Source organism: Amblyomma maculatum, chromosome 2, assembly GCF_055883805.1.
Source record: "Amblyomma maculatum isolate TAMU_Amacu chromosome 2, ASM5588380v1, whole genome shotgun sequence".
NCBI classification, from domain to species: Eukaryota; Metazoa; Arthropoda; class Arachnida; order Ixodida; family Ixodidae; genus Amblyomma; species Amblyomma maculatum.
Window position 1 is genome coordinate 49888199 of NC_139345.1, and position 25555 is coordinate 49913753.

At 42.7% G+C, this 25555-nt stretch overlaps 1 protein-coding gene across 1 annotated transcript in view; it reads right to left on the reverse strand.

Annotated features, from left to right (window-relative positions):
• Window positions 1-25555, reverse strand: part of LOC146198594 (calcitonin gene-related peptide type 1 receptor-like) — a 111114-nt gene that overhangs the window by 20634 nt on the left and 64925 nt on the right. The window contains exons 3-5 of the mRNA XM_084594090.1: window positions 5917-5972; window positions 1577-1712; window positions 92-202 (exon numbers count right to left, since the gene is read on the reverse strand). Of these exons, the coding sequence (XP_084450216.1) occupies window positions 92-202; window positions 1577-1712; window positions 5917-5964 (295 nt within the window). The 5' untranslated portion in view covers window positions 5965-5972. The remainder of the gene's footprint in view (window positions 1-91; window positions 203-1576; window positions 1713-5916; window positions 5973-25555) is intronic.

Below are 25555 nucleotides of genomic sequence, written 5' to 3' on the forward strand. Positions count from 1 at the left end.
AAGCACGCGAACTAGCAGAAAGAGGAAAGAAACGGCGAGTTTTTCGGCAGAACTGGTGCCACCATCATGCGCACCTTCTCCTATCACTCACCCGATGAGTTCACAATGCCGGGTAAGAGACTTGGACATGGCGCCCGAGCCGTGGTGCCCCGTGGTGTCGGAGGCCAGCAGTGCCAGCCGTCGAACCTCCAGTCGCATCCAGCTGTCGGCATCACAAGTCGGACACATGGAGTTTAAAATACGTAGTTGGGATCCTTACTTTAGGTTTCACAGTTGCTTCTTTTTAAGAGAACTATTCTGCGCAGATGCAAAAAAGCACACCTTGGTTAATGTTTGGCACTCTCGAAATGATGCTCTCAACTTTTATTGCCACATAAAACACACACACACACACACACACACACACACACACACACACACACACACACACACACACACACACACACACACACACACACACACACACACACACACACACACACACACACACACACACACACACACACACACACACACACACACACACACACACACACACACACACACACACACACACACACACACACACACACACACACACACACACACACACACACACACACACACACACACACACACACACACACACACACACACACACACACACACACACACACACACACACACACACACACACACACACACACACACACACACACACACACACACACACACACACACACACACACACACACACACACACACACACACACACACACACACACACACACACACACACACACACACACACACACACACACACACACACACACACACACACACACACACACACACACACACACACACACACACACACACAAACGCGACTCAAAAGGAATTTCAGTTCGCCGCCTGCTTTGCAAGTCGAATATATAAAACTCGATACTTGCTTGTTGAATTTCTCTACACATTTCAACAGGTGTAGAGGTCCGTTGTATAAATAAAAACGGCATTATCATGCAGCTAATGGTTACTTGATAATTAAGCGTGGCAGGCACGACACTGCCCATTTTATAATAGATTTTTCTCTGGCCTTGTGTTATTTAAAAGTTAGATAAACCTTTGATAGAGAAATAAAAAAATGGCCCTTTTGCAGAAAGTGTATATACTGTTTCATAACAGACACACCTGTGCACATTTCATTGCAGGAAAGATTTTACTACAGAGTGGTGATCTAGTTACCTGATATTTCTAGAAATAAGACTTCAGTGAGATATATAAGTATAAATGGTTTAAAGAGCTCATCAGGCATTGTAGCACGTTACCTTGCTACAAATGAGGCCGAGGTCAGTTTATCAGTTTGTTTTTCCGAACATGTACCCTCAATTATTACTCCTTGTTCAAAGGATGTTAGTTAAATGGGTCTGCCTGCTGAGTTCGGTTTCCCGTATTCTGAAGGCATTTAGCCTCAAAGATGGCCTTTTTGTACATGTTGATTTTAAACATTTTAGCAGCAATCGTGACAGGGTACTGTAAGTGAGCATGAGATTATACGACTTCACACCCGTCATATGCCCAACCGCGATGATTGGCTCACCGGTGTCGTTGTCTCCAGCATCGAAGAACGCCCGCTGTTCACATTCGCGTAGTGCTTTCAACTGAGCGAATACTCGCTCTGTGCGGGAGCCGTGAACGCTTGGGCTGCACCAGGGTAGGAGGCAGGCGGACAGCAGCTGCACCACAACAGAGCACGAAAAAATTGCGCTGGCAGGCCTCTTTCAGCGCGAAGTAAATCTTAAGTAACCATGGTTGATTCCCCTGATTTCTAGTTTCTTCGGCTCAACCGAGAGTTGCTATGGCAGCAAGAAAGTCTAGCTTTGTTATCTTATGAATTATGAATTGCGAATTATGGTTATCTTATGAATTGCTACGAGTGGCCATGCCTACCATGAGTTCCATGACCTTATCCAAGATCAAAGGACATGCACGCTACGCCTAATTAACATAAATTGGTCAGGAAATGAAAGTTTAACATTTGAGGTCATTGTGTAGCACGCTGCTCTTTGAACGCGTATTAGCCGTAATTCCACCTTCATATGCCTAATTAGGCTTGATTAGGATCAGCCAAGCACAATAGGTTAAACTAAGCTCATTTAGCAGTCTAATTTCACACGTAAGGCTTAGCGATGCGATACAACGTTTTTTTTTTTATTTTTTTACTTGGTTGACGAGGACGCATGGCCTATGCTTCGCACAGCAGCTTTACAAAACATGATTTCACTTGTTATTCGCTTTGAAACATAACTTCTAAAAATGTTCCCGTAAGGCCTCTTAAATCCCCTCTTATTTATCTGCAATTTTACGTGTACAGTTTATCTTAGGTGTTTTTTACGCATGGACTAAAATGTAACCTGATATATGTGGGAACCAGAAAGTAGCCAGAGAGTGTTAATGAGCTGTTCACATGCTAAAGAAATTATGGCTCTATAAAATAAATTTTGATTTTAAGTGCCGTCTATGTTCTTCCAACGCAGGCTTTCTATACCAAGTACAGTAATGAACTGTGAGCGCACAATATGCATGCATTATCCGGGGCGGAATCGACAAAATGCCTTTTAACAGTAGCTTAAGGATGTGCAGTCATCTTCAGTTCAACAGAAAACCTCTTTGTGTCTCTTTCTTGGCTACTTCATTGCAAGTCACATTACTTTTAATACCTTATATAAAGTGTCCGGTTCTATTTGGCCCTAATATCCATGATCTGTTAGAAAGGAAAAATGTATGTTTCCTCTCGGTCTAAATTTTAGATGTACTAAAGAAATTATGCCAATTAATTTTAGTGACAAAGCAATGAAGTTGCGGAAACTGAACTTACAGATAGGCGTCGGGGTACAGTTACTTTCATTTACTTAAGCTCTCTGTCCGGGGACTCAAAAAAAAAAAAAAAAGCTCGTTGCTTTGTGATTTCTTGCCGATTAAGCGGATTGACAAGCTGAGAATTCGTCCAACAGCAGAGTGAAGAAATTGTGCAGAACATTATAAGGAACTTTTCTATAAATCGTAATTAAGGGCGTTTCAATGCTGTTATTCACAAGTAGAGCATTCGTGAGAAGCGAAACCTCCCCCAAGGTCGTCAGAGGTACAAATGGGCTAGTCGGAGAAGCTCTGGCTTTCTTCAAGATTCCACTAAGTATATGCCTCCAAACAAATGCAAAAAGTGGGGCACTGATCAATCTGCATGCGCATTATCAACGACGATTCCTTATTCTTACAAGGAAAATTGATCCCCCAAAACATGTACTTCTTAACAGTTCATTTATTGGAGCTACCGTGAACCTACAAAGCAAACCCTAAACTGGGATGACAGATGCTTGAGAAAAACTTGTCGAAGACTCCTTCACGTAAGGACAACCCGAAGAGGCATTACCATCCCGAAATCGCAGCGCAGTCAACGAGGAAACCTCTTTGGAAGCTTTTTTCTGATATCTTTCCCGACTATCTGCATGCGCGCGCGCGCGTGTGTGTGCGAGTGCGTGCTCCGCTGTCGCATGTCTGCGTGCGGTGTTCGTATGTAACATTTGTGTCACTACGTTTGTATTGCTGCTAAATGCGCGGGCGGCATAGTACGAAGGCTGCTGCCGTGGAATTACATTGCTTTACCGAAGGCCGCCGTTAACCGCTCTTACAGATAGCTACCTTTTTTTGTGTGTCTTTTTTTGAACAGTATGACTGACTGGTAATAAATGCATTTGTTCAATTAGTGTCGCGCACAGAATGAAAGAAAAAAAAAAGACAGTGTTGATCTCTATTGAAATGTTCCTATAATATTGACATCACATTTATTGCAGAAGGAATGAAGAAGAGAATTAGCACAGAAAAGGTCTAAAAGAACTGAGCTTAGGCCTAATGAAACAATACGTCCCGAGATAAATCTGTTCGTTTACTGAATAGACTGCTACAGCTTAGCCATCGAAAACATCGCGTGCGTCTTTACAGGAACGCATACACATATGCGCTGAAAGCGGTAAGATGTGGATAATGAATACACGAGAGCTGAAAACTTACTTCGGCTTGCGAACAGTCAAAATATACCTGATGCCAATAAAGATCAAGTTATTATATGATTGACAATTTATAAGCATTTCGTCGTTTTGTAACGCTGGTTTTTTTTTTTTCTCATGAGCGTGGAAAACTCATCTGAAAATTCTTGATAAGAGTCAGCGGAAGGTTTATAGAATGTGTGTGCTTTACCCGGAATGCGATTTGAATCACCTCTGCTCAGAGAAAGTACTGCAATTCGCATTTTTGTTAGTGGCCACTATTGAAGGCCTCAGCAAGCTGGTCGTAGTACAGCCAAGGATCTCCTTAGAAGCGATGCGGAATAGCCTACAGTCAGATTTTCCCCTCTCTATTGTGGGCCTCAACATTAAGAAAATTTCGCTTATGTATAAAGGGTTTAGATGATTGCTCCTAAATGGATGGCATAGCGTCTAAGAAAGCGAAGTCTACTCGATTTCAAGAACAACCATAGCGCACCTAAGAGAGCACGACGCTAAGTCCTCGAATGTACACAAACACAATCCTAAAATGCAAATATGAGGTCATGCGTACCTTATTCCAAAAGATTATTTAGGCCGCTTATGTATCAGTATGATCCTTCTCGCTGCTCTAGTAGACAATTCACTAGTTCCCTTCGTTCCTGAACTAACGTGCATAATTGAATGTCAAATTGAATGAATCAAAAGAGGCATAAATGAAACCTGAAGATTAGCACATACATTTTTCTTGATTATTCTACGCGCAAACCAAGCAGCACGGAGGAATTCCTTACTGAAGAGAAAGAAACTGCAATCATTCGTTTAAATGCGCTACGCGAGGTATCCAGATTTCCAGCCGCTCTATGTTCCCCTGAACGTGATGAGTGTAAAGCCCACTCAACTGAACTGCTTTCAACTTGGAGCCAGCCTACTGGCGGATGAAAACGTAATGGTTGCCAGCGCCCTCTACACACGATATGCCTAGTGAGCCGTGTGTTCGGTGCGAAGCGAAGAAAGCGAGTAGAGAAGATGGTAAAGTTTCAAGTTTAAAGAGCCGTAAAATCCGTTCATTCGGTAGATATGGCTCCACACCACGTCCCCTGAAACCAGGAATGGCACACCCAGAGCGGGAAGCAAAGTTTATGGAAGGCAGCGCATTTCCTGAACTTTCGGTCGAGGGCGACGCCTGCAGCCAATCGGCGTAATGCTCCGTGTCTGCGGCGGATGAAGAAACGTCGGCAAACGTGGCGTTCGAATGCCGGAGGTAACTACCCAACAAACGTAAAAGAGAAATAACAACTCATCAAGCACCGATAGCTTGAGAGACTCAATAGAGCAGGAAGAGAAATAAACAGTAACGCCACGCAACGTATCGGCGCTTAAAATCTTCCGAAAGAAGAATCGGCAAAGAAATCCTACACACTTCGCTCTTGTAAGAAGAATAGAAAGCTGGGTGGGGTGGTCTTTGTTATCCATATTGTACTGCGGCAAGGCCTATCTAGCACGTTGGTATTGGAAGAGGTTTTGAAGATGAAAAGTAAGCCTAACCAAAAGCGGTTACCATATTTACTCGATTCTAAGGAACCCGTCTTTCATTTTACGATCGCGATGACCAAAGTGTGTCCCCCCTTCTTTTTTCTTCCCGACTATCTCTCGAAGATAAGGGCGCAAGTAGTAACATCTTGTTTGGCAAACAAAGTAGGCAAACATCTTCGGCAAATGCGATCACAGTTCGCCTAAACATCGAATTGTAAGCAGCCCTCTGCAATCTCGTTCCGACTTCTGTTACGTGCTTTTTATTTTTACGGCTTCCACATTTCACCCAATATTTGCAAAATGTGAGTAGTATTTCAGTGAAAAAGATAATTTAATGGTTAATATTATGTTAGAATTTCCTTACCAGTGTAACAGATGCTCGACGGTCTCTGCTCATCACGATGGACTGCATTCAAGAACCTGCAGGAAAATCAAAGCAACAGGTGACGATGCGGAGATTCTCTAAGTAATGTAAACGTCGAGGCACAAACCTATGTGTGTGGCTAAGAATAATTTGTGTCTACTAAATCAATCAACATAAAGAGAGGAAAAGCAAAGTACAGTGCTGCAAAAAGCTTTGGATCTTTCCGGTGCCGCGATTCCTTCATTTGCAGTGTATCAAGGCGCGAGTAACCTAATGATTATTTACATGATGGCAACGCCTTTATATAGCACAAATATAGCTTGAGAAAGCAGCCACATTATTCAGTTATGACGTGTCTTTGAAAACTCACTTCAACAATATCCGTCACGCCTGTTTCCTTTTTTATCTCCATAGTGTCACAGAGCCCAAAAGCTCATTCCGTGTCTATAGCGGTTTGAGGTTCCGATGGGAGCACAACGCTGTGTTTGCGGTATAAAGCAACAGCGTGCTAAGGGTGTGGTGAAGGTTGGGTGTTCTAACTACCAAAAGGGCTCAAAAGAATTCTCTGTCTAGAAGTGTAGTTGGAATTAAACATGACCGTTAAGTGAACCCTGTTCCTCAATTAATCTTCGATATCTCGAACTAAATTTTGTCTGTAGATCACAAAATAATCATTGTAATTCTTCTTTAAAAATTCTTCGATCGTCTTAAAATAGCGAGTCTTAGCTCATGTACATCAGATATCTACAATGCGTGGAGTTATTTTACTCCTCTGACCAAAAACGTAAAGAAATGGCTACTCGGAAACAGACACCAACGCAAAGAGCACTTACAGATAGGAACCAAAAATAACTCTTCAACCACTCTCTCTTTGAGGAGAATGGGGCCACGACAAGACAAGGGAACTCAACGGTCGCAGCGAGGGCCACCAAATGAACTAAGGTCACGAATGCATAACGACTTGGCTGTGCCCTGAGAAGGGCGAAGCGATTTGGAGAACTGGGCTATTGAGGTCATTTCCTCGCTTTGTGCCGACACGTAGTCTTCGCACACGCGCTCTTCGCTGCGCAGATGTACTTTTGTTCTAGGGGTTTTTTTTTTTTTTGTTTATGATATGACCGGAGCTTTGGCCGTCCATCTAGCAAAACGCAGCTATCCTGCTGATGATCGTCGTATAACAAGCAGAGGGCACCACGCATGGCCCAGATCTTTCATTGGGTTAAGAGCAATAACAGTGTATTCGATTTTCCAGGGAAAAATTGCTAGCATTTCTGAAATGCATAGTTTCAAGAGAAATGGTAATTATGATGAATACTTCATGGCACAAGGGCTTCTTGAACAACGAATCGCACAGTAACAATGTGTTCTCGTGTGCTCAAGGCGGAAATAAAGACGCATTATTCAAGCATTTAATTCCAAACGAGCCGAGCCCGACGCAAGGGTTAAGCCTGCCTCCCCTTGTTAATCTATTGTGCCACTTTTGAGCTGGTGCAAAGGAAGAGAATATATCAGGAACATTCTTTCAGCCAGAGTGGACTTCAGTGATTTTAAAAATGATGCTAATAGGCTAACAAACCAAACAATATGTGAAACAAAAATTGTGTAGCATACTCTAATTGATCTATGTTGTTCGTAGATTTTAAAAAGGCGATCCACTGTGTGGCTGCTAGTCAAGTAATTAATAAGGAGTGCAGGAAGCTAGCTGCAAACACACCCTACCGCTGGCAACTACGACGCCTAATTGGAACTGCAGATGTACTTTACAGCCATATCAACTTTTTGATTTTGCTTCATTGTTCTAAAAAATAATATTGTACGCAATTGGCGATAAGTTCCTGTGTGCTGGCGCCAACTAAAGAAAGAAATGAAAGTGGAAGTCGTGGTAAAATAGCGCATTTGGTTCGAATTCATGCCGCAAGTGCTGTCAATGTCATCATGGCAAGATGCATTTGCACTGAGCTTCCTCTCTACCTTAAAACATCAGTAGCAATTTTGTACAGGGGAGGCAAATCCTTTCCTTGCCCTGCAATGCTTCCGAGTCCTGACTTTCTTTAAGCGGCGACATGTAAATGCCTTGTCCGAGGTTTAGAACTCTCTGTAGGGTCTAGCAACCGGGGTCTAGTGATTAAAAGTAAATACGTAAATTTTACATAATTTATTTAAAATAAGAATTACTTGTAGCTTTCATTAACACTGATGCCCAGTTAACTGACGTTTCGTAGCAGAAGAGATTTTCTTTCTATCTTCACAATTAATTTGTGAATTGCGAAAATGTTCACAGAAACGTCCTGTATACGCTATGAACAGAAAGTATCTCTACTTTTCATGACGCGTTTTTGTTCTCCGGAAAAATCATCTATCTGATTTTAATGGTTCAGGATTTTAGCAATCCATTTCGATGCTTGCTGAGTCCTAACCTGTGGGTAGAGGATGCGATGATATATAAACGGCTCCCAGTTTTGTAAGCAAAGCAGCGTTTTTAAATATGGACGATGGTTTACTTCCAAAATAAGATTGAAAAACTGTTTAAGAAATGCAAAGGTATAAACCTCAGGTTTAACTTCGGAAACCAGCCTTTTGAGCAGCCTATGCGAAGTGTGGCCCCAGTGATCACAATCTTTAACAATCCTGTATTTCAGAAACTGGCAGTCTTCTTGCCCAATCATATCAATGAATTAGAAGGATTCTTAAATAATTCGAGAAAGGAGATTCAAAGAAACTGAAGGCTGACTCCTGCTAGCTTGTTTTCTTCTTCAATACATAACCGCTGGTGGTTGCCGCATGCTGGCATCTTCATGTCTGTGACAATAAAAAAAAAAAAAGCTACAGTATGCGCCACAGAGCGCCAACAAGGTGCATGTTGTCTCAATGTACCAGGGAAGTATTATAACATAGGCTTCTCTATATAATACAGAAATTTCTGTCTTGGGAAAGTTGGCACGGTGAAGTTTAAACTGCCTTGGTCCTTCTTAACCTATTCATCATCTTGGCAAGGACTACTTGTACGGCGATTAAGAAGGCCGTTTACACAGAATAGTTCATTTAAATCATATATGTATAATAATGTTTAAATAAAAGGCTTACTTCGGCGGTCAGAAATGTAGACGTGTTAAATTTCAGAACCCTACGCATAACATTGAAACTGAGCACGCAAGCGCATACAGTGGCTGGTGAAAATATTTTTCCTAAATCAGCTTTGTAGACATGTGCTTCCAAATTCTGTTGTCCTAATGCACTGTGTAAACTTCTTGAGCTTTTCAGCCAAACGAATACTTTAAATGTTGAAAGTTTGTATCCTTTACCGCCGCACATTCTTAGCATCGTGTTCCATTAAAGAAATGCTCAGGTTTGTAGATTGCCTTATATAACAGGATGACTTGTTTGGCCGCAGTGTAATCCGTGGAATTTAGTCGTCAAATTACAGTGCTAAACTTGTAAATATCTTGCGAGTAGGAGAAGGAGCTTACCAAGGTAAAGGAGAGGGTTTTGCCGATTACTTCAATATAACCAGGGAGCTGCAGTTACCTTCTTCAAAGGGGCCTAAAAATAACGAGTTCAAAGTAGAACAAAAAAGGCAAGAACAACCTGTGAGTTTCTTCGGCCAAATTTTACTATAAAACTCTTCATATATACAACCATGCGAATAAATCTCTAATTTTCTAATTAATGAAGTCGGGTAGTTAGTGCCAACGAGGAATTTGAAGATGTCACCATGACGCTGTCATTTCAATCCTTGAAACAACGCAACACTCATTATTTCTAAAGCCTAGGATATACGGCGCTTTTTCTCCTACGATACCTCAACTTCGAGGGCAAATGGACAGCGCTGAAATCTCGGTCCACACGAGGCAGCGAGTGCTGGCGTGTCGTAATAACAACGGCGCCAACTTTAACTATCGACTCTGCTAGGACGTCTCATGTAGCTTTTGTTTTTTTTTTCTCTCGATCGTTCTCAACATTAACTACGCAGCTGGCAATGACAGTTGTTTTTATTCTGCAGCAAGCTACAAACCGATTATGGCATGGCAAAATATTGCTTGCCATACAAATTGGGCGCTGAAGGCAGTGCAATGCGCCATGAGCGAATATTTGGTCTGCGCCAAGATTCCTAGGCGTTTAATGCTCTCTGTTTCGGTTCGATAAGTAAAAACGCGTCTCAATTCCTTTCTCGTGGCTGGAAAGCTTTAGAAAATTGAATTTTTTTTTAAGAGCACAGTTTTTTACGGCTTTTCAGCGGTTACGCTAGTTCGGCGCCGGTGTAACGGAGCGAAAGAGATTGACGAGCCACGGCGAATGTCTCAGAAGAGAAAGAAGATCCACGAGCTCTACATCGCGCACTCATCAGCAGCATGCGATGTTTTTTTTTTTTTTTTCGCATATTGTCTGCGCCGGTCGCGCTGTTCACAGCATCGCCTTGTAAAAAAAAGAGGAAGAATTAGCGACGCAACCGATGGGCGTCCCTCGAGGCCCTGCGTTACCTATCATCCTGGCGACAGAGTACAGCACAGCAGAAGCATTTTGTTAGACACTCAAACTGTACATCTTTTAAGAGCTTCATCTCAAATATTCTTGCAGTCGGAAATTATGCCATTCACGGCAACTTGAGATCTCTCTAATAAGGCTGCGCTGCCGCATCCCGCCCTGAATTTCTATCTGCACACTTTCATTTGGCATTTGTTTTGGCATTTTTTTCCAGCCTGCGCACTTCGCGGTGAACAGGAATCATTAGTTCGTTTTTTATTGTTTTGCCGCCGCTTCACCATGTTGAGAAGGCGGTTGTTGGAAAAGCCATTGCAACAGCTTGGTCTCAGTTTAAGTAGCCCAATGTTATTATCATCTGACGACACTAGCCTTGGCCACAGTCACAGGTCTGTTTTTAGCGCTATGCAAAACGTTTTACTGGGATCAAATACTTTGAGCTTGATAATTTTTTTTAACATCACTCGTTCTACAAATCCAAGTACCAGTCTCCCGTGTGCCTTATGGCATTTCATTTTGTATTTCTTTTATTCCACCTTTTCGTTTCTTTTCCTTTACCTCTCCAATCATTTTTATTAGATGTATACTTTCATGCCTAGAAAGGCATGCAAGTATATATCTGAAGCTCTTGTCGCTGCCAAATTTTTGACCGGTCTCCTGTGTGGGTGTGTGCCATATGCTATTTGGTAAACGACAACCACAGCAACAAAATGCTTCTTCTGTCGATGCTGCTACACGAGCTGCCCGAACAGAGCCTCAGCGCCGCCGACATCAGAATCCAGATGTGCGCTGCGATTCCGAAAGTACCGTGCAGTTCGCACCGCCGCAGCAGAAGGCCATCGCCGCCGCCGACAGGACCCATCATACTTTAATTGCTTGCAGTAACCAATTACTTAACCAATTGCAGTAGTCAATGGCTGTTCGCGCAGCCAAGAGTACTCTGGCGTCATGGAAGCAAGCCAAAGATAAGGAAACTGCGCTCAAATTTTGAATTAGGGAATATTGTAAACGTCCTCGGAATTTCTTTTTTGTTTTCGTTTCGAAACCTGACATGTTATCGTGTTCTCGACGTCGACAAACTCGCAATTGACGCTGGCGACCTTACTTCGGTAATTAAAACGTTACAGCGATTTAGCTAGTATTCATATAATTAGAAGAATTTTTTGTATCCGCTAGAGTTGATGGTGTTTTCTTGAAAATATTGTTTTGTTTTTATATCGAACTGCTTTTCCACAGTGTTAGCGGAAACATTGGTGTGGCTGTTTAGAAAAAAATAAGGCGAAAAGGTCATCCTTCCTCCTGTACACATGCATCCGCTACCACAAGGCTCAAACTTATGCGGGCTTGAATACACGGGTCCACTCTTTCATACCAAATATCTTTACCTGCGTTTACGTCCACACCGAATGCAAGTCTACCTTGTTCCAACAAAAGCGCGTCAGTTGCGCTTAGTGCGCTAAAGGCACTTTCTTTCATGGACCTTTTTTGTTTCTCTTTCCCTTTCCTCCATTTTCGCTTTAAGCGCGCTCGCTGTTTTTCTTTTTTCCATCGGCACCGCTGCGAGACCAGCACTCGCTGCACTCGATTTCTTCTATATTAATGATATACGCTCCGCGGTGAAATATATTCACGAAAAAGAGCTAGAACAATTTCACCTCACACTGAGCTGATAACCACCTGATATAGAAAAGAAGCGGTGTTTCTCGCACGCGAAGGTTTCTGCAACCTGCCACGGTAAAAAGGAACGCCCTTTAGGTGATGGCACAGTTAGCCGATGAAGGTGAAACGAACCGTGTCCCGAAAGCTGACAAGGCTATTCATTTCCGCATAGAGCTGCCAAAATAACGGGAAAATTTGCGCCTTCTTCCTCTAAAAGCTCTCAGTGCAACACGGTGCTTCATGCCTTTGTGTGCTTCAGTCGCATGTAGAATAAAAAAAAACAAACAAAAATGACAAGTTTTCTCCCCTCTGCTTCGCATCATTTCTAGAGCATGTCGCGATCTATGGCTGCAACCATTTTTCAACACGAGAAGCTGTAGTTTTGTGATCGTTCTGTGGAACGCGGAGAGGTATCCCAATTTGTTCGTTTACGAAGACCTCTTCTGCTATCCCTGATGCTTTAACCATACTTTTATAGTTTTTCTCAGTTCGGTTCTCCTTATTTTTTGCTTGTGCAGACGGGAACTGCTGAAAAATCCACCGGACTAAAATGAAAGCCGCGTTGCCGCTGCAGTGCGTTACTTTGCTGTTTTTCTTCATCTTGGGATGAAAAGCAGAAATGACAGGGGTAAGTGGCGAAAAATTCCGTCTTACTTTGCTTGCACAATGTTTGAATGCAGCATCAAATATCTCGAGAATCTTAGCTTCTTTATCTATCCATTTTTTTTTTTTAGTGCGACGGCACTGCAGTGCTATGAAGGTGAGAATTATTCGTGGTTAACGTCGCCTTTGTGAAGCCTCCGGGCAATAATGGAGCAGTAGCTATAACGAAACACTGACTATAATGAAACATCTGCTTAGCATTTACTGGCGCCAATTCATTGACTAGTGACAAAAGTTATGTTCTGAGAATGATAGCGGCTTACTGAATTCTCAAGTAGCGGTAGTGATTGTAGTGGTACAGTACATGCTCTAGACTTAAGAACAGAACGAAGAGAAGGAAAAAAAGGATGATGGCTCCGTGTTTATTTTGTACGAAATCTGAGTTATTGGTGTAAAAGTACTTCCTTGATACTTAAAACGTATGGATTTGAGCTATGACCGCGTTTGGAAAATACTAAAGTATTACAAGGATGCAATTAAGTCTTGTTATGTACGGAAACGCGAAAACATTGCAACTTCGGGGCCAGTTCACTTATGAATGCGTTCTGTGTTTCGCTGCTCTTTCGACGTCTGCAACTCTATTTTCCCTTTTAATGCTTTAGCATTAAAATGTGCAGCTTATGATGTGAACATATCGAGGCTGATTTGAGGCTCCATGCACATTTGCGGCTCCACGGCGAGAACCGCACTTGACAGCTGTGTTTTAATGTTTTGTGTCAACCTAGCTAATGACGCCTTTGAATTGCTTTGAATTGTGCAATTTCGAAGCGATTTCGTTGTCTTCCATGAAATTGTAGCCGAGGCAGTTTGTTTAAAATTTTTGGACGTTTTTTTTTTATCTATTTTAACTTGCTTACTACGCTATTGTCCTTTCCGTCAGCATCCATCGGCGTCCTTACGCTAGACAAGGAGAATAAAGGACTCTTTCTCAGGAAGTCGACATATTCCTTATGACCTTGTAATGGCGTTGGGCCTTCATAGCATATGGAGAATTAGGGTGGCGGTGCCTTATGCAGGCCTTGACGCGCGGCCAGTAAAATATTATTTTAAGGAAGCCATTGCAAGGTATTAATAAATGATCAAACTTGTGGATTCAGCCTCTGACTATCTCCAGTACATTGAAACAACGGAGATAATGAAAAAAAATGTAGTTATGTTACTTTAGTTAAATACGACTGATGTTCTTTGTGTATACATTGTATATTTGAGTTCAATGAAAGAAAAGTTGACATAGAGTGTTGTGTTGCGTACTCGAATGGTGAACGGAATGATTGTTGTTCAATTCCTGAGATGGAAACGATTTTTTTTCCCGTTAATTATTTACAATTGTCACGAACACGCTCTGCCAACACGCTCCGTCCACGCCACTGGTGAGCCACGAAATCGTTTTCAAAATTAAAAAAAAAAAAAGTGCCATTGGGAGAAGCTGTGAGTGGAGGGGCGCATTGAGGGTTCGCACATGAGAAGAATGAATAACCTTAAATATGAAAATTCAAATAAGTTTCATTCTTTTGTACACATATTTAAAACTAAGAAGTGCTCAAAAATCCACGTGGAAGGGCTCATTTGTTTTATCTCTCCTACAGTTCATTCAATTTATTGCTTACAACGAGGCAGGGTTTGAGATACAAGAAGAAAAGAAGATAAGACGAAGAAAGGCGTCGCAGGGACAGATCAAAAGCCGCTACAGCAAAGCCGGGTTGAAAATGTATGGAATGGAATGAAATCACAGTTCGCGAATGGATACAATACGGACACACTTACTTAAGGGGTGAAAATCAAGAAATCACGGATCCGCTCATGCCGACAGTGTTCATACTGGCGAGAGTCATACGTGCATGGCAGCAGCATTTAAGTCTAGTATCAACGTTGAAATGTCAGTTTGAAGCCACTGAAAAGCTCAGCGAATACAGTTATGCTCAAAGCAAGGAAGAATTGTGTATCATCGGATTCACGTCGAATAGGTGTCATCTTTAGCATGTGTTGTGAGGACACCATCCAATTGTCGTTGTCGCTAAAATCGGTCTTAACGCTCTTTTCTGGATGCCTTGAAATTTATCTGGCACCAACTGACGTCTTTTGTATTAAGAAGCTGGTATTTAAACATCGTCCCGCGACGCAATCGATATGCGTGACGTCTACACCCTATATATAGCATCGTGTTTAAATTAATCGTGTGTACCGTATGCAACGGGATTTACGTTAAAAAAGCTGCGTTGAAGCGCCGCAGTTTACTGGTGAGGCAAAACCTCAATTTGTTATTTTCATCTTGTCTTTTGAAGCATAAAAAAAAAAAAACGCTGCTTTCAAGTGAAAAAATGCCTGTGCCAATATAACGCAGTAATATATTAGCACAGGGTAATCGATATACGCAGGAAATCTAGGCTCATTTTCTGAGAATTTCAAATGTAACAGGGTCAGCTCCGCTTGCATCTCCGATGCTAAGATACCCTTTGCAAGTATAGCATAATATATAAGAACAGAACCGTAGTAGTGTTAACCTTGATGTTATCATTCTGTTATTAATTCAAAAGCTAGCGAATGCTTATGACTCGTATATCGCGGGCCAAATTTTTAATATATTATGTATTAGGCTTTACGCAATCACATCAGTACTAATTTCAAAGACCATCAATTGCTTATAACTTGTTTATCGCGGGGCAAGCTTTTAATATGTTTGTGCGTGCAGATTTGGTATTGCAAAATAGTAATTGTCATTATCATGCCTAAATAAAGTGCATTTATTATCAGCAAAATTTTACTGATTGCGCGCCAAACCTGTCAACAGACCCTTCCAGAGATGAGCTTATTTGAGACATAATTATTTATTTGGCGTTAAGTAGTTCGGTGAGATGTCGTTAAAGGGTACCCTTCCTGTGCATATAAGAGGATAGGTCATCATTTAGAATTGTGTGCAACTACATCACACAACTTTCTGCCGCCCCCTGCTACGCTTTCCTTCCCTTGGAATCCAGTTTGTTACCCTCAGCGACCATCGGTTATCCTCTCTTCGCACTACATGTCCTGCCCATGTCCATTTCTTCTTCTTAATTTCCACTAGAATGTCGTTAACTTGCGTTATTTCTCTGACCCACTCTGCACGCTTTCTATCTCTTAATGTTACCCCTACCATTTTTCGTTCCATAGCCCTCTGGGTTGTCCTCAACTTAAGTAGAACTCTCTTGGTTAGCCTCCACGTTTCAGCCCCATAGGTGAGTACAGGCAAGATGCAACTGTTGTATACTTTCCTCTTGAGCGATACCGGTAAGCTGCTAGTCATAATCTGCGAGTGCTTGCCAAATGCGCTCCATCCCAATCTTATTCTTCTTGTTATTTCCTTTTCATGGTCCGGATCTGCGGTTACTACCTGTCCTAAGTAGTTATATTCGCCTACTACTTCCAGTATTTCGCTACCTAATGTAAACTCCTGTTCGTTCCCGAGGCTGTTGAACATTACCTTAGTCTTCTGCATATTGATTTTCAAGCCTACCTTTCTACTTTTCCTGTCTAGGTCATCAATCATTATTTGCAGTTCATCTCCCGAGTTGCTTAGCAAGGCAATGTCATCAGCAAATCGCAGATTACTGAGGTATTCTCCATCTACCCTTATCCCTAACTGCTCCCATTCCAAGTCTCTGAATACTTCCTCTAAACAAGCTGTGAATAGTACTGGGGAGATTGTGTCTCCTTGCCTAACATCTTTCTTTATGGGAATTTTGTTACTTTCTTTATGCAGAACTATGGTTGCTGTGCAGCCACTATATATATCTTCCAGCACTTTCACGTACGGCTCGTCTACCCCCTGATTTCGCAATGCCTGCATCACCGCCGAGGTTTCAACTGAGTCAAATGCTTTTTCGTAATCAATGAATGCTATGTATAAGGGCTGATTATATTCCGAGCATTTTTCTATCACCTGATTGATGGCATGGATATGATCGATAGTAGAGTACCGTTTCCGAAACCCTGCTTGATCCTTTGCTTGATTGCAGTCTAAGGTTGTCCTGATTCTATTAGCGATTACCTTAGTAAATACCTTATACGTAACAGACAGTAAGCTGATTGGTCTGTAATTTTTAAGGTCCTTAGAGTTAGGTGGGCGGAAAGAAAGTTAGGTGGGCGGATGAGATTAAGAAGTTCGCAGGGGTCAAGTGGATGCAGCTAGCACAGAACCGGGTTAAGTGGAGAGATATGGGAGAGGCCTTCGCCCTGCAGTGGGTATAATCAGGCTGATGATGATGATGATGATGACATCACACAACTGCAGCTTTACACTACGGATCCAGGAGAGCAAAAAGGCGCATATTCACTCAAAGTGCATGCCGCCAAGTTGCTAAGGATCATCTATTCTGCACTGTTCACCAGCTTTAAAAATATTTTACGAAGTACAGACTCAGGAATGACCTCTTCTTCTCACTTGTTGGCAACATATACGGGACAACTAAACAGCAAGAACAACGCCTTCTGAGTGTTGCGATTAATATTTAAGAATGGCTTAGAACTGAACAGGATAGCAAGCCAGCTGGGCGCAGGACGTTAGTTGCCTAGCAGAAAAAAGTCACTTAAAGGCGGGCGGCAGAATCTGTCACGGACGAAGGAAGCGAATGCGAGGCTACAAAGCGTGTGACACGCGGAGACAACGCGGACCTTGATTAACTCGCGAGGAAGGGCGTCCATGCCTGACTGCGATAAATAATGAATTCTTCTCTGAATAACAAAGGTGGTTCGGCACAAGGCGTAAACAAGGCGTAGAAAGAACCTTTTGTTGTTTTGAGCTTCGAAACATCATGAGCGCTGGAGAGAGAAGGAAAGAAACAGCGTGAACAAAAAAAAGTTGCAGCCACCGTGTTTTTCGTAAGTTTGCGTGACTTTCAGCTTGTTTTGTGGAGAACGCGCGAAAAATATCCACAGGGTCGTTACGTCCGCAAACTCGAGACGTAATAATGTCTGGTCATCGAAACACAATTTTCTTAAGCCACAAAAAATAAATAGAAGTCAATTATTCTCCAAGTATAATACTGAACTGTAGACTGCACAGTCTTTCTCAATGAAGCTTGGAAATGAAAATTTCACTTAAACCCCAGCTCGCATGTTATAAAAGCTTGAGCTTGCGACGGTACACTGCAGCAATAATGCCAGACTTCCCACTCCGGTCTGCCGGCTGGGTTCACTCTACTTGCAAGTCCGTCGGTGAGCAGCGCCTGCGACCAGTTCCCACTAATTAAAGCGTTTTTTTTTCTTTTTCTCATTTTTCTTGTTCCGGCTGGTACTCGCCCATAGCGCCTAAAATATGCTGAAGAACTTGAGCGTAAAGTGTTAACCCAAGGCGCGGTACATGCGAGAGGGCTTTTTTTTTTCTTATTGAAGGCGGCTTTGCGTATGTGGCGTAATTGAGGAAGCAGCCAATATAAAATTACCTAAACTTAAGTTGCGGAAACCTGAAACTTAGTTATGGCTGACTATTATGAATGTCTGAGTGAGTCGGTTGTAATATTAGAACATACCTCCAGCAAGGAAGCGCATACACACACTAGGGTTCTTGTGTGTGTGTGTGTGTGTGTGTGTGTGTGTGTGTGTGTGTGTGTGTGTGTGTGTGTGTGTGTGTGTGTGTGTGTGTGTGTGTGTGTGTGTGTGTGTGTGTGTGTGTGTGTGTGTGTGTGTGTGTGTGTGTGTGTGTGTGTGTGTGTGTGTGCGTGTGCGTGTGCGCGTTCGCGCGCGCGCATGATAAAAACAACATTCGAATAATTGGCTAATCGGGGTACTCAACGATAAGAAACGTCTAGAGAATGATTTCGATATCCTTGGTTGCTTTTTCAATTCTCTGCTTTTATATTTAGTCTTCGTCAAATGTTTAGAGCCCAGGTGGATTATTGATTCTGAGTGACATCATGTGGCCCATATGCATTCCCAGCATTCAAATGTTTTTAAAGGTAACGACACGTTTTGGTCTAACCTCTCGGTCTACTTCCACGAACGCTAAAGCAGCTCCACTACACGGCTTATAATCAGACCCTTCGAGCTCTAAACCTTCGACAAAGGCTCCATATACGCATAAAGATATTGCGCAGCAATAATATGGATGCGTCACCAGGACATTTTCGGAGTCTAGCCGATACATACGTTAAATTTCAGTAATCCAGAGGCATCAGAGATAATTTATCTGCATAAGAAAGCGTTTTGCTTAAACAGGTAATTATCATCTATGTTTAGTGTACGAATGCTTTTTTCCCTCCAAACTCGTCAGGGGGCGTTCAACAAACACCGCATCCAATTGGTAGATTTCGTACTGCGTAGTCTCCTCTAGGGTTGGTAAAAGGTACCATGAGCCACAGCTTGGTGTAAACTTATCAGCGGCTATTTTTTTTAAGGTTATGACAGCTTTTGCATCGACATATTTTCCCAAAGCCAAAAATTATTAGTATGTCAGCAGTACAGGCAGGCGCAAGCGATGACCTTGTCTGCTAGAGGAAACGCAGTTGCCTCAGTAGGACCCAGCATAAACGTCAAAGAATCTTGAATTAAAGCAGCAGTACTATAGGTTGTTGCAATGGAATATCTATGTTTCTGTATAACCTTCTGACTGTACAAGCCACCGAATATTTTTCCTACCTAACGGAACTTTTGCTGTTAGACGCATCGAGCTGTTTTTTATATGTTCCACTAGAATAAAACAAGCATTCTGAATCAAGTTAAAAATGACGAAAGGACACGTTATGCCGTGTATACGGAGGCTGAAGGCAAAACAAAGCGGCTGTTTTGACTGCACAGCGTCGTATTCAGCCAATACCAGCGCGGCCCAGAAACCGGACGGAGTACTGCACCCCTGTACCGCTTCGTCTCGCTATGTTGAAAATATTGATCGGGCGCCGAATGCGGAATGCATAATTCTGTCGCGGAGAACTATTCGCACATTTCAAATCGCGATGTTGCTGTCCTCTCTTGGGAACCGGCAGCGTGATGGAACTTAAGACATGAATGTGGACGAAAACATTCTACAAGTGCGCACAAATTTTGAGGTGCGGAAATGAAATAAACTGCTGCACAGTCTGCACGCTGGAATATATGCAATCTCTTTCAGTTGCGCTAATTATTTTCTCTCATCATTATCGGGAGCAGAACACAGGCGATGAAAAGTAAGACTAGGCGTTCCATCGCACTTTTCACTCGAAGGTTATCAAAGCTTGAATCTTTTGCTTTGAGCCCAAATTACCTAGACGTTTACCTTTGAAGTAATGCAAATTTGAGATCTACTCTTCTCACTGCTCTTTTGCCCCTTCGCTTGACGCTCTTTGGCGGCGCTCGTCTATTTCCAGTCATCAATTTTGTAGTTTAATTACACTCTGCATGCACCATCACAAACGACTCGTTAAATTCTGTCGCTGCGTGCGTCGGCGGCGTCCCATGCTTCATCGACGCAGCCGCCTTTCTCGACACCCCTACATAGCCGCTACGGATTTCTGCCTCATAGCTGTCGCTAAGCCTTGGTAGTGCGGCGAGGTTTGTAGCGTGATCAGCCACACTCACCGTAGTCGAATAATTGGCCTAATCGACCGAATATAGGTTTGTACCTTGATTTCACCTGCCACCCAGGACCACCTTGCGTCAACGGTCCGAGTGTTTCTCTTAATAACCAATCTTCTATTACAACGAAACTTAGGCGTAGCCACTAAAGCCCAGAGGTACCAAAAATGTTACGCTCTAAAAATACGCTTACTGTGGAATATTTTGTATAATTGCGGGCCACCTATCACGCTAAAAGCAAGGTAACGCTGTGCTGGAGCTAATAACGGCAATTTCTGCAGCAGTCTCAGAAAAGAAAAGCAATCTTGCAATCGGTTAAGATAACCTAAGAAAAATGAAGTCGACATATAAGCGAAACAAAAAGTGGGAGAAAGAACGAGGAGCTACGAAGTCTTTCTGGGGACCTTCAAGTTGAAATCAGATGGATTTTGCGGCTAAAGCTCGGCCTCGAACCACTGCGGCCGCCCTACATTCGAAATAATGGTGGAATTGATCTTTTTTTTTTTTTCGCATTGTAATGTGCATAACGCGGAGAAAGAAGATTGAACTTTTTTCGAATTCCTACAAATAACGAAAAAAAAAATTAAACACATGAAGGGATTCGCATAACCCCGGATATCATTAGAGTGGGCTCGTCCCCGAGCTGTCGCTGCGTGGGTTTCAGATTACATTATGCGGAAAGGCCGACAAGGCATTGTGACCCGAACCGCGGTCCGAAATCTCGGCCAAGCTGCGCGATGAGACATGCCGAGAGAGACAGAGAGGAGTTGGCGGTGAACAAAAGGATTCCGAAAGGAGCCGCAAACTCTAGCGACACCCCCCTACGGATCACGCCCGATAGCCTTACTGTTCTTGCCTTCCACAAAACTCAATTTCCTACGGAGCCCGAATCGAGCGAACAGCCGGACAGAATGGACGCGCGGAAGAAGCGAGCTTATCGGGGCGAGGAAACGGAAGAAGAAGAGAGAGGGAGACATAAAGGAGGGGTGCCTTGGTTGTCCTAGACACGACAGCCTTTCCGACAATGCTTATCTGCGAGAAAGTACAACCCAGCAGCGCACTAACGGTCCACGACAAGGTGCGTTATGGTTAGTCATGTTTCTCGTGCGCAGATTTTTTTTTTGTACCCTATCTGTGTGCTCTCGTTTTAACCCCACTCTTGCGGACTGTTTTGGGACCTAACCTTGTTAGCTGATTAGCCTCTAAAAGAATCGTCACTATGGGAAAAGAACCAACTTTTCCTCTGGGTTTTGTCCGAACTGAAGATTGCACTCAAATTTATTCGGTTTTATTGTGGAAGGCCTGTGATTGTAATTCTGGCACGGGGATATTACGAACGACACAGTCGTGCCAAACTTCTCCCCTCAGGTACGGTTTCTTCAACCTCCTCAGGAGTATTAGTATTGTCTCCAGGTAACAGTGGTCGGAATGTTGACGTTGATCGGCAAGGTATAGCGCATGATGTGATACGGATTTATTATATGCCTTCCTGGCCTATAATATGCAATTGCCTGCATCGACTTAAAAGGCGAGTGCCATATTTCAGCTCGACTAAGCTTTTACTGCTTATAAATACCCTAATGAGGAAAATGAAATTAATGCTCTTTGCGTTATAGTCTCAGAATACAGCTCTGACAAAGTAAACTCCAAATGAAATGAAGAACTTGACCAAACTGGGGCTTTTAAATAAAGGAATGTTGTTTAAGTTCACTAAATAACTGCTGTAGACATGATTACAGGAAAGCGCTTTTCATCTGGATTAGAAGGATTTTAGAAGATTAAAGAGTAGACAAGAGAAGCTGCTGACTGGTCTACAATTGCCTCACTATTTAGCATTCCTTTATTTAAGCTTAACGCTCACTACCCAGAATAATATGCTCACAAGAATCCCATCGAAGGTACTACGCTTTCTTCTTAACTTGGAGTCACAACATTAACAATAATAAAAAAAAAATCGCTGCCTAGGCGACAGGGATCAGAGCAGCAATATATTATTCGCCCTATTGCAAAAACCACAAACATCTTAATACATGTAAGCATCAAATGGCCAAACCTAAGCAAATGTTTAGCGAGATGTTTTACTAACATCGCCGCATGTCGCCAACCAACCCAGAAGGTTTCCAACGAACGACCGTTCACAAATATTATTTTCACCATTAGCTGCTTTTTATCGCTGTAGCATCCAACTTCCTAGAATGAAAAGTTGCCTTTAAAGAAAAAAAAAAAGAACGCTACTTTAATGGACGTTTCACTCGTACTCAGATCGGACTGGATCCGAATGCTTCGATTCGAGTGTTGGATAGCGTAAAACAAGCATAAATATGTTCGCTTTCATTCGCCTAAGGCTTTCGATCGTTGTCTAACTTAAACGATCTGATGGCACAGGATCAATATCGAAGAGTTCGCGGGTTCCCGAGATTTTCAATGCACAGAAGCTTTGTTTTTTTTTTATATATTACGCTGCGCGCCTGTGCAAGGACCCGCCATCATTCATCTTTACGAAGCAGGTGCATTTCAAAAAGCACACATAACTTTTCTCGCGACGACAGCAGATCGCTGGAAGGATTCTCTGTCGCACGATTATTTTTTACTCCTTTCCGCTGCATACATAGCACGGTCTGAAACCATCTTCCGGCAGACCTCTTTTCTCGCTGGAAGACACTTTCCCGAAAACCTTTCCCCGCATTTTTGTTTGTTTATTTAGCGCCGACATTTCCGCTGCACTTCTTCGTTTATTTCTATTTTATCACTTTCAACAGTACTTTTTTGCAAGGTCAGATTACTTGGCTGAACCATTTGGTCTCCTATCCTCTATGACTGATGATCATTCTCCTTGACCTAAAGTTACGTCTTTTTCTTCCTGCACGATACTCAACTGTTCTCATTTTGCAGTTGTTTTAGTTACTGTGTCCGCTATATTTCATTGAAAGTTCCTTTAGCTTCTTAGATAAATTGTCGCAGTTTCCAGTACCAAGACTGGGTTGTTTTGTTGCATGTTTGCTCAACTGAGCCGTCCTTAATATTAGTTTCACGTCCACTCTTCAGAACACCAAAAGTGCGCAATAGACGGACCGAAAAAGATATTTAATTGGGATTGTTAGCGAATATATTTCAATAATAAAGTTGAAAAATAAAACAAGAGAGGCAATGGGGCGGAGTGTGGCGCTGCCCAGGCTACATAATAATTTATTTTATCAGTTCAGTTCAGTTCAGTTCAGTCGTGTCCGACTCTTCGTGACCCTATGGACCATGTCACGCCAAGTTTTCCGGTCTCTCACTATCTTCCTAACATCACATAACTTCATCTGCAGTGCCTCGAGGATGCCATCTAACCATCGCGTTCGCTGCCTACCCCTTCTCCGGCGACCTCCTTAAATCAAAGGAGGAAGGGAACGAAGCTAAAAACATGTGGTTGTGTCAGCTGAGACAACTAATACATAGCCTTGCCAAGGGAAAATACCTCGGCAAAAATGTAAAACGTTTGGTAACCAAGCTACAATGATTACAATTACGTAGCTGAGAGCTTGGTTTTGTGCTTTTGCGCGTTATTATAAAAATTCCCCATTAACAGACGGTAGCCGAAAAGTATTTGTCATGCTATTAATCTAAACAATCATGACATTAAACTGATTCCACCTTCTCTTACAGATGTACCGACAGTTTTGTTTACATTTACATAGTAGTCGCACATTTCTGTCATGAAACTTTTAACGCAGTTATTTTGGGCGCACTGTCGAGTTGGCGACAAGCAAGCTTACATGGCGAATAAGAAACACACAGACAATTGGAAAGATGATGTTCATCTACTAATGATCTTGAGACCGTATCTATATCTCCTTGATGTCTTCAAACCACACAACGATCTTAGGTGATGCATGGAGCATTAGCAGTGTCCGCGTTGACATCTTACTATGGAAGTCAGCACGAGGCTGCTTTCAATTACCTTGACGTTCCTTGCAATGCCTGAAGCAAAACTTCGCTTATATCTGAGGGAGCCCAGCCTGGGCGAATAAACGTGTACGTGCGCCAGAACTTTAATTCGCCTCGCAGAGCGCACATCGATCACAGGACACCATTTCGTAAAGGCAGCACGTAATTGAGGAGCCCGGAGAAGAACGGGACGAGACAATATCGACAGCATGTCGAAACACTGTTTCCACACGAGCAACGCATGCTCTGCCGCAACTGCGAAGTGCGCCGTGTGCCTTGAGTGGAGACTTTACGATGTCTGAGACACGAGAGAAGCACTTGTGGAGACGCTGTCACCGTCGCAGGCACTTCCAGATATTGCTGTCGGCACCAGCCGTGCTGGACATTGAATGCATCGTGTTGCGGCGTGCGTTTACCATTGCAACACGACGCGCTGTTCCAATTAATGCGACAGTAATGGTGTAATATGAAAAATGCCTCTAAAAGAAATTAAAAGCTTCTGTCGAAAATTCGAAATGTAAACTTCTGTTATGACAACAATGAAAGCGTGAGCTTTACTCTTCGCACTGCAACTCCCAAGGTCCTTCACTTGCGCGTCAGACATTGATTCGAGAGACGCCATTGGTGGAACGTTCCGGAAATTTCGAGCAGCTGGGCTCGTGGTTATTCATTTGCGCGTTTTACCTTGAGCCGAGGGACACCGCAGTGCAGAGCTCCAAAAATATTGACTGCCTGGCGTTCATTAACGTGCCCTGACCACGTGACTAGGCAGGAGTTTAACAATTGATTCGCCGGAGCTTGGTTGCTCTGTCTCGCCATGGGTAAATTGAGTGTGGGCCCTAATACATTATCCCTTCAGCGCAGGCTTCGAACAGCGATGCTTAACAGAGGCCAATCTAGGATAACTAGGGCTTTTTCATAGAAGAGCCTGGTAATAATTTGCATTGCTGGATTATGATTACAACCTTTTTTTTTTTTCGGCGTACTTAGTCGCTTTCGTGATGCATGACATTAAGCCAATCACCCCAATGCAATGCAGATATAGTACTTTTTTTTCTGCTAAGTTAGTCAGCAATGTAAAGCATGGTTTTCCTGACATTTATGTGATTATTAGATTCCGTTTTCGCATCACAGCGACCTAGTCTGTTATGCGTTCTTTTAAAGAAGATTCCCTACAGCCTAAGAGTGATCAGCATGTCGCAGGATTTCAAGCTAACTGCTTTCACAATACCTGTTAACTGTATCACAATAATGTCAGAATAACTGAGTGCGCTATCAAGAAAAACCAGGGCGAACGAACGCCTTGCGCACCTGGTACTAAGAAAGCAGGAACTTGGGTGTTCTCAGCAACAGCTATAAACTTTGCTATCTTATAAAATATTATAAA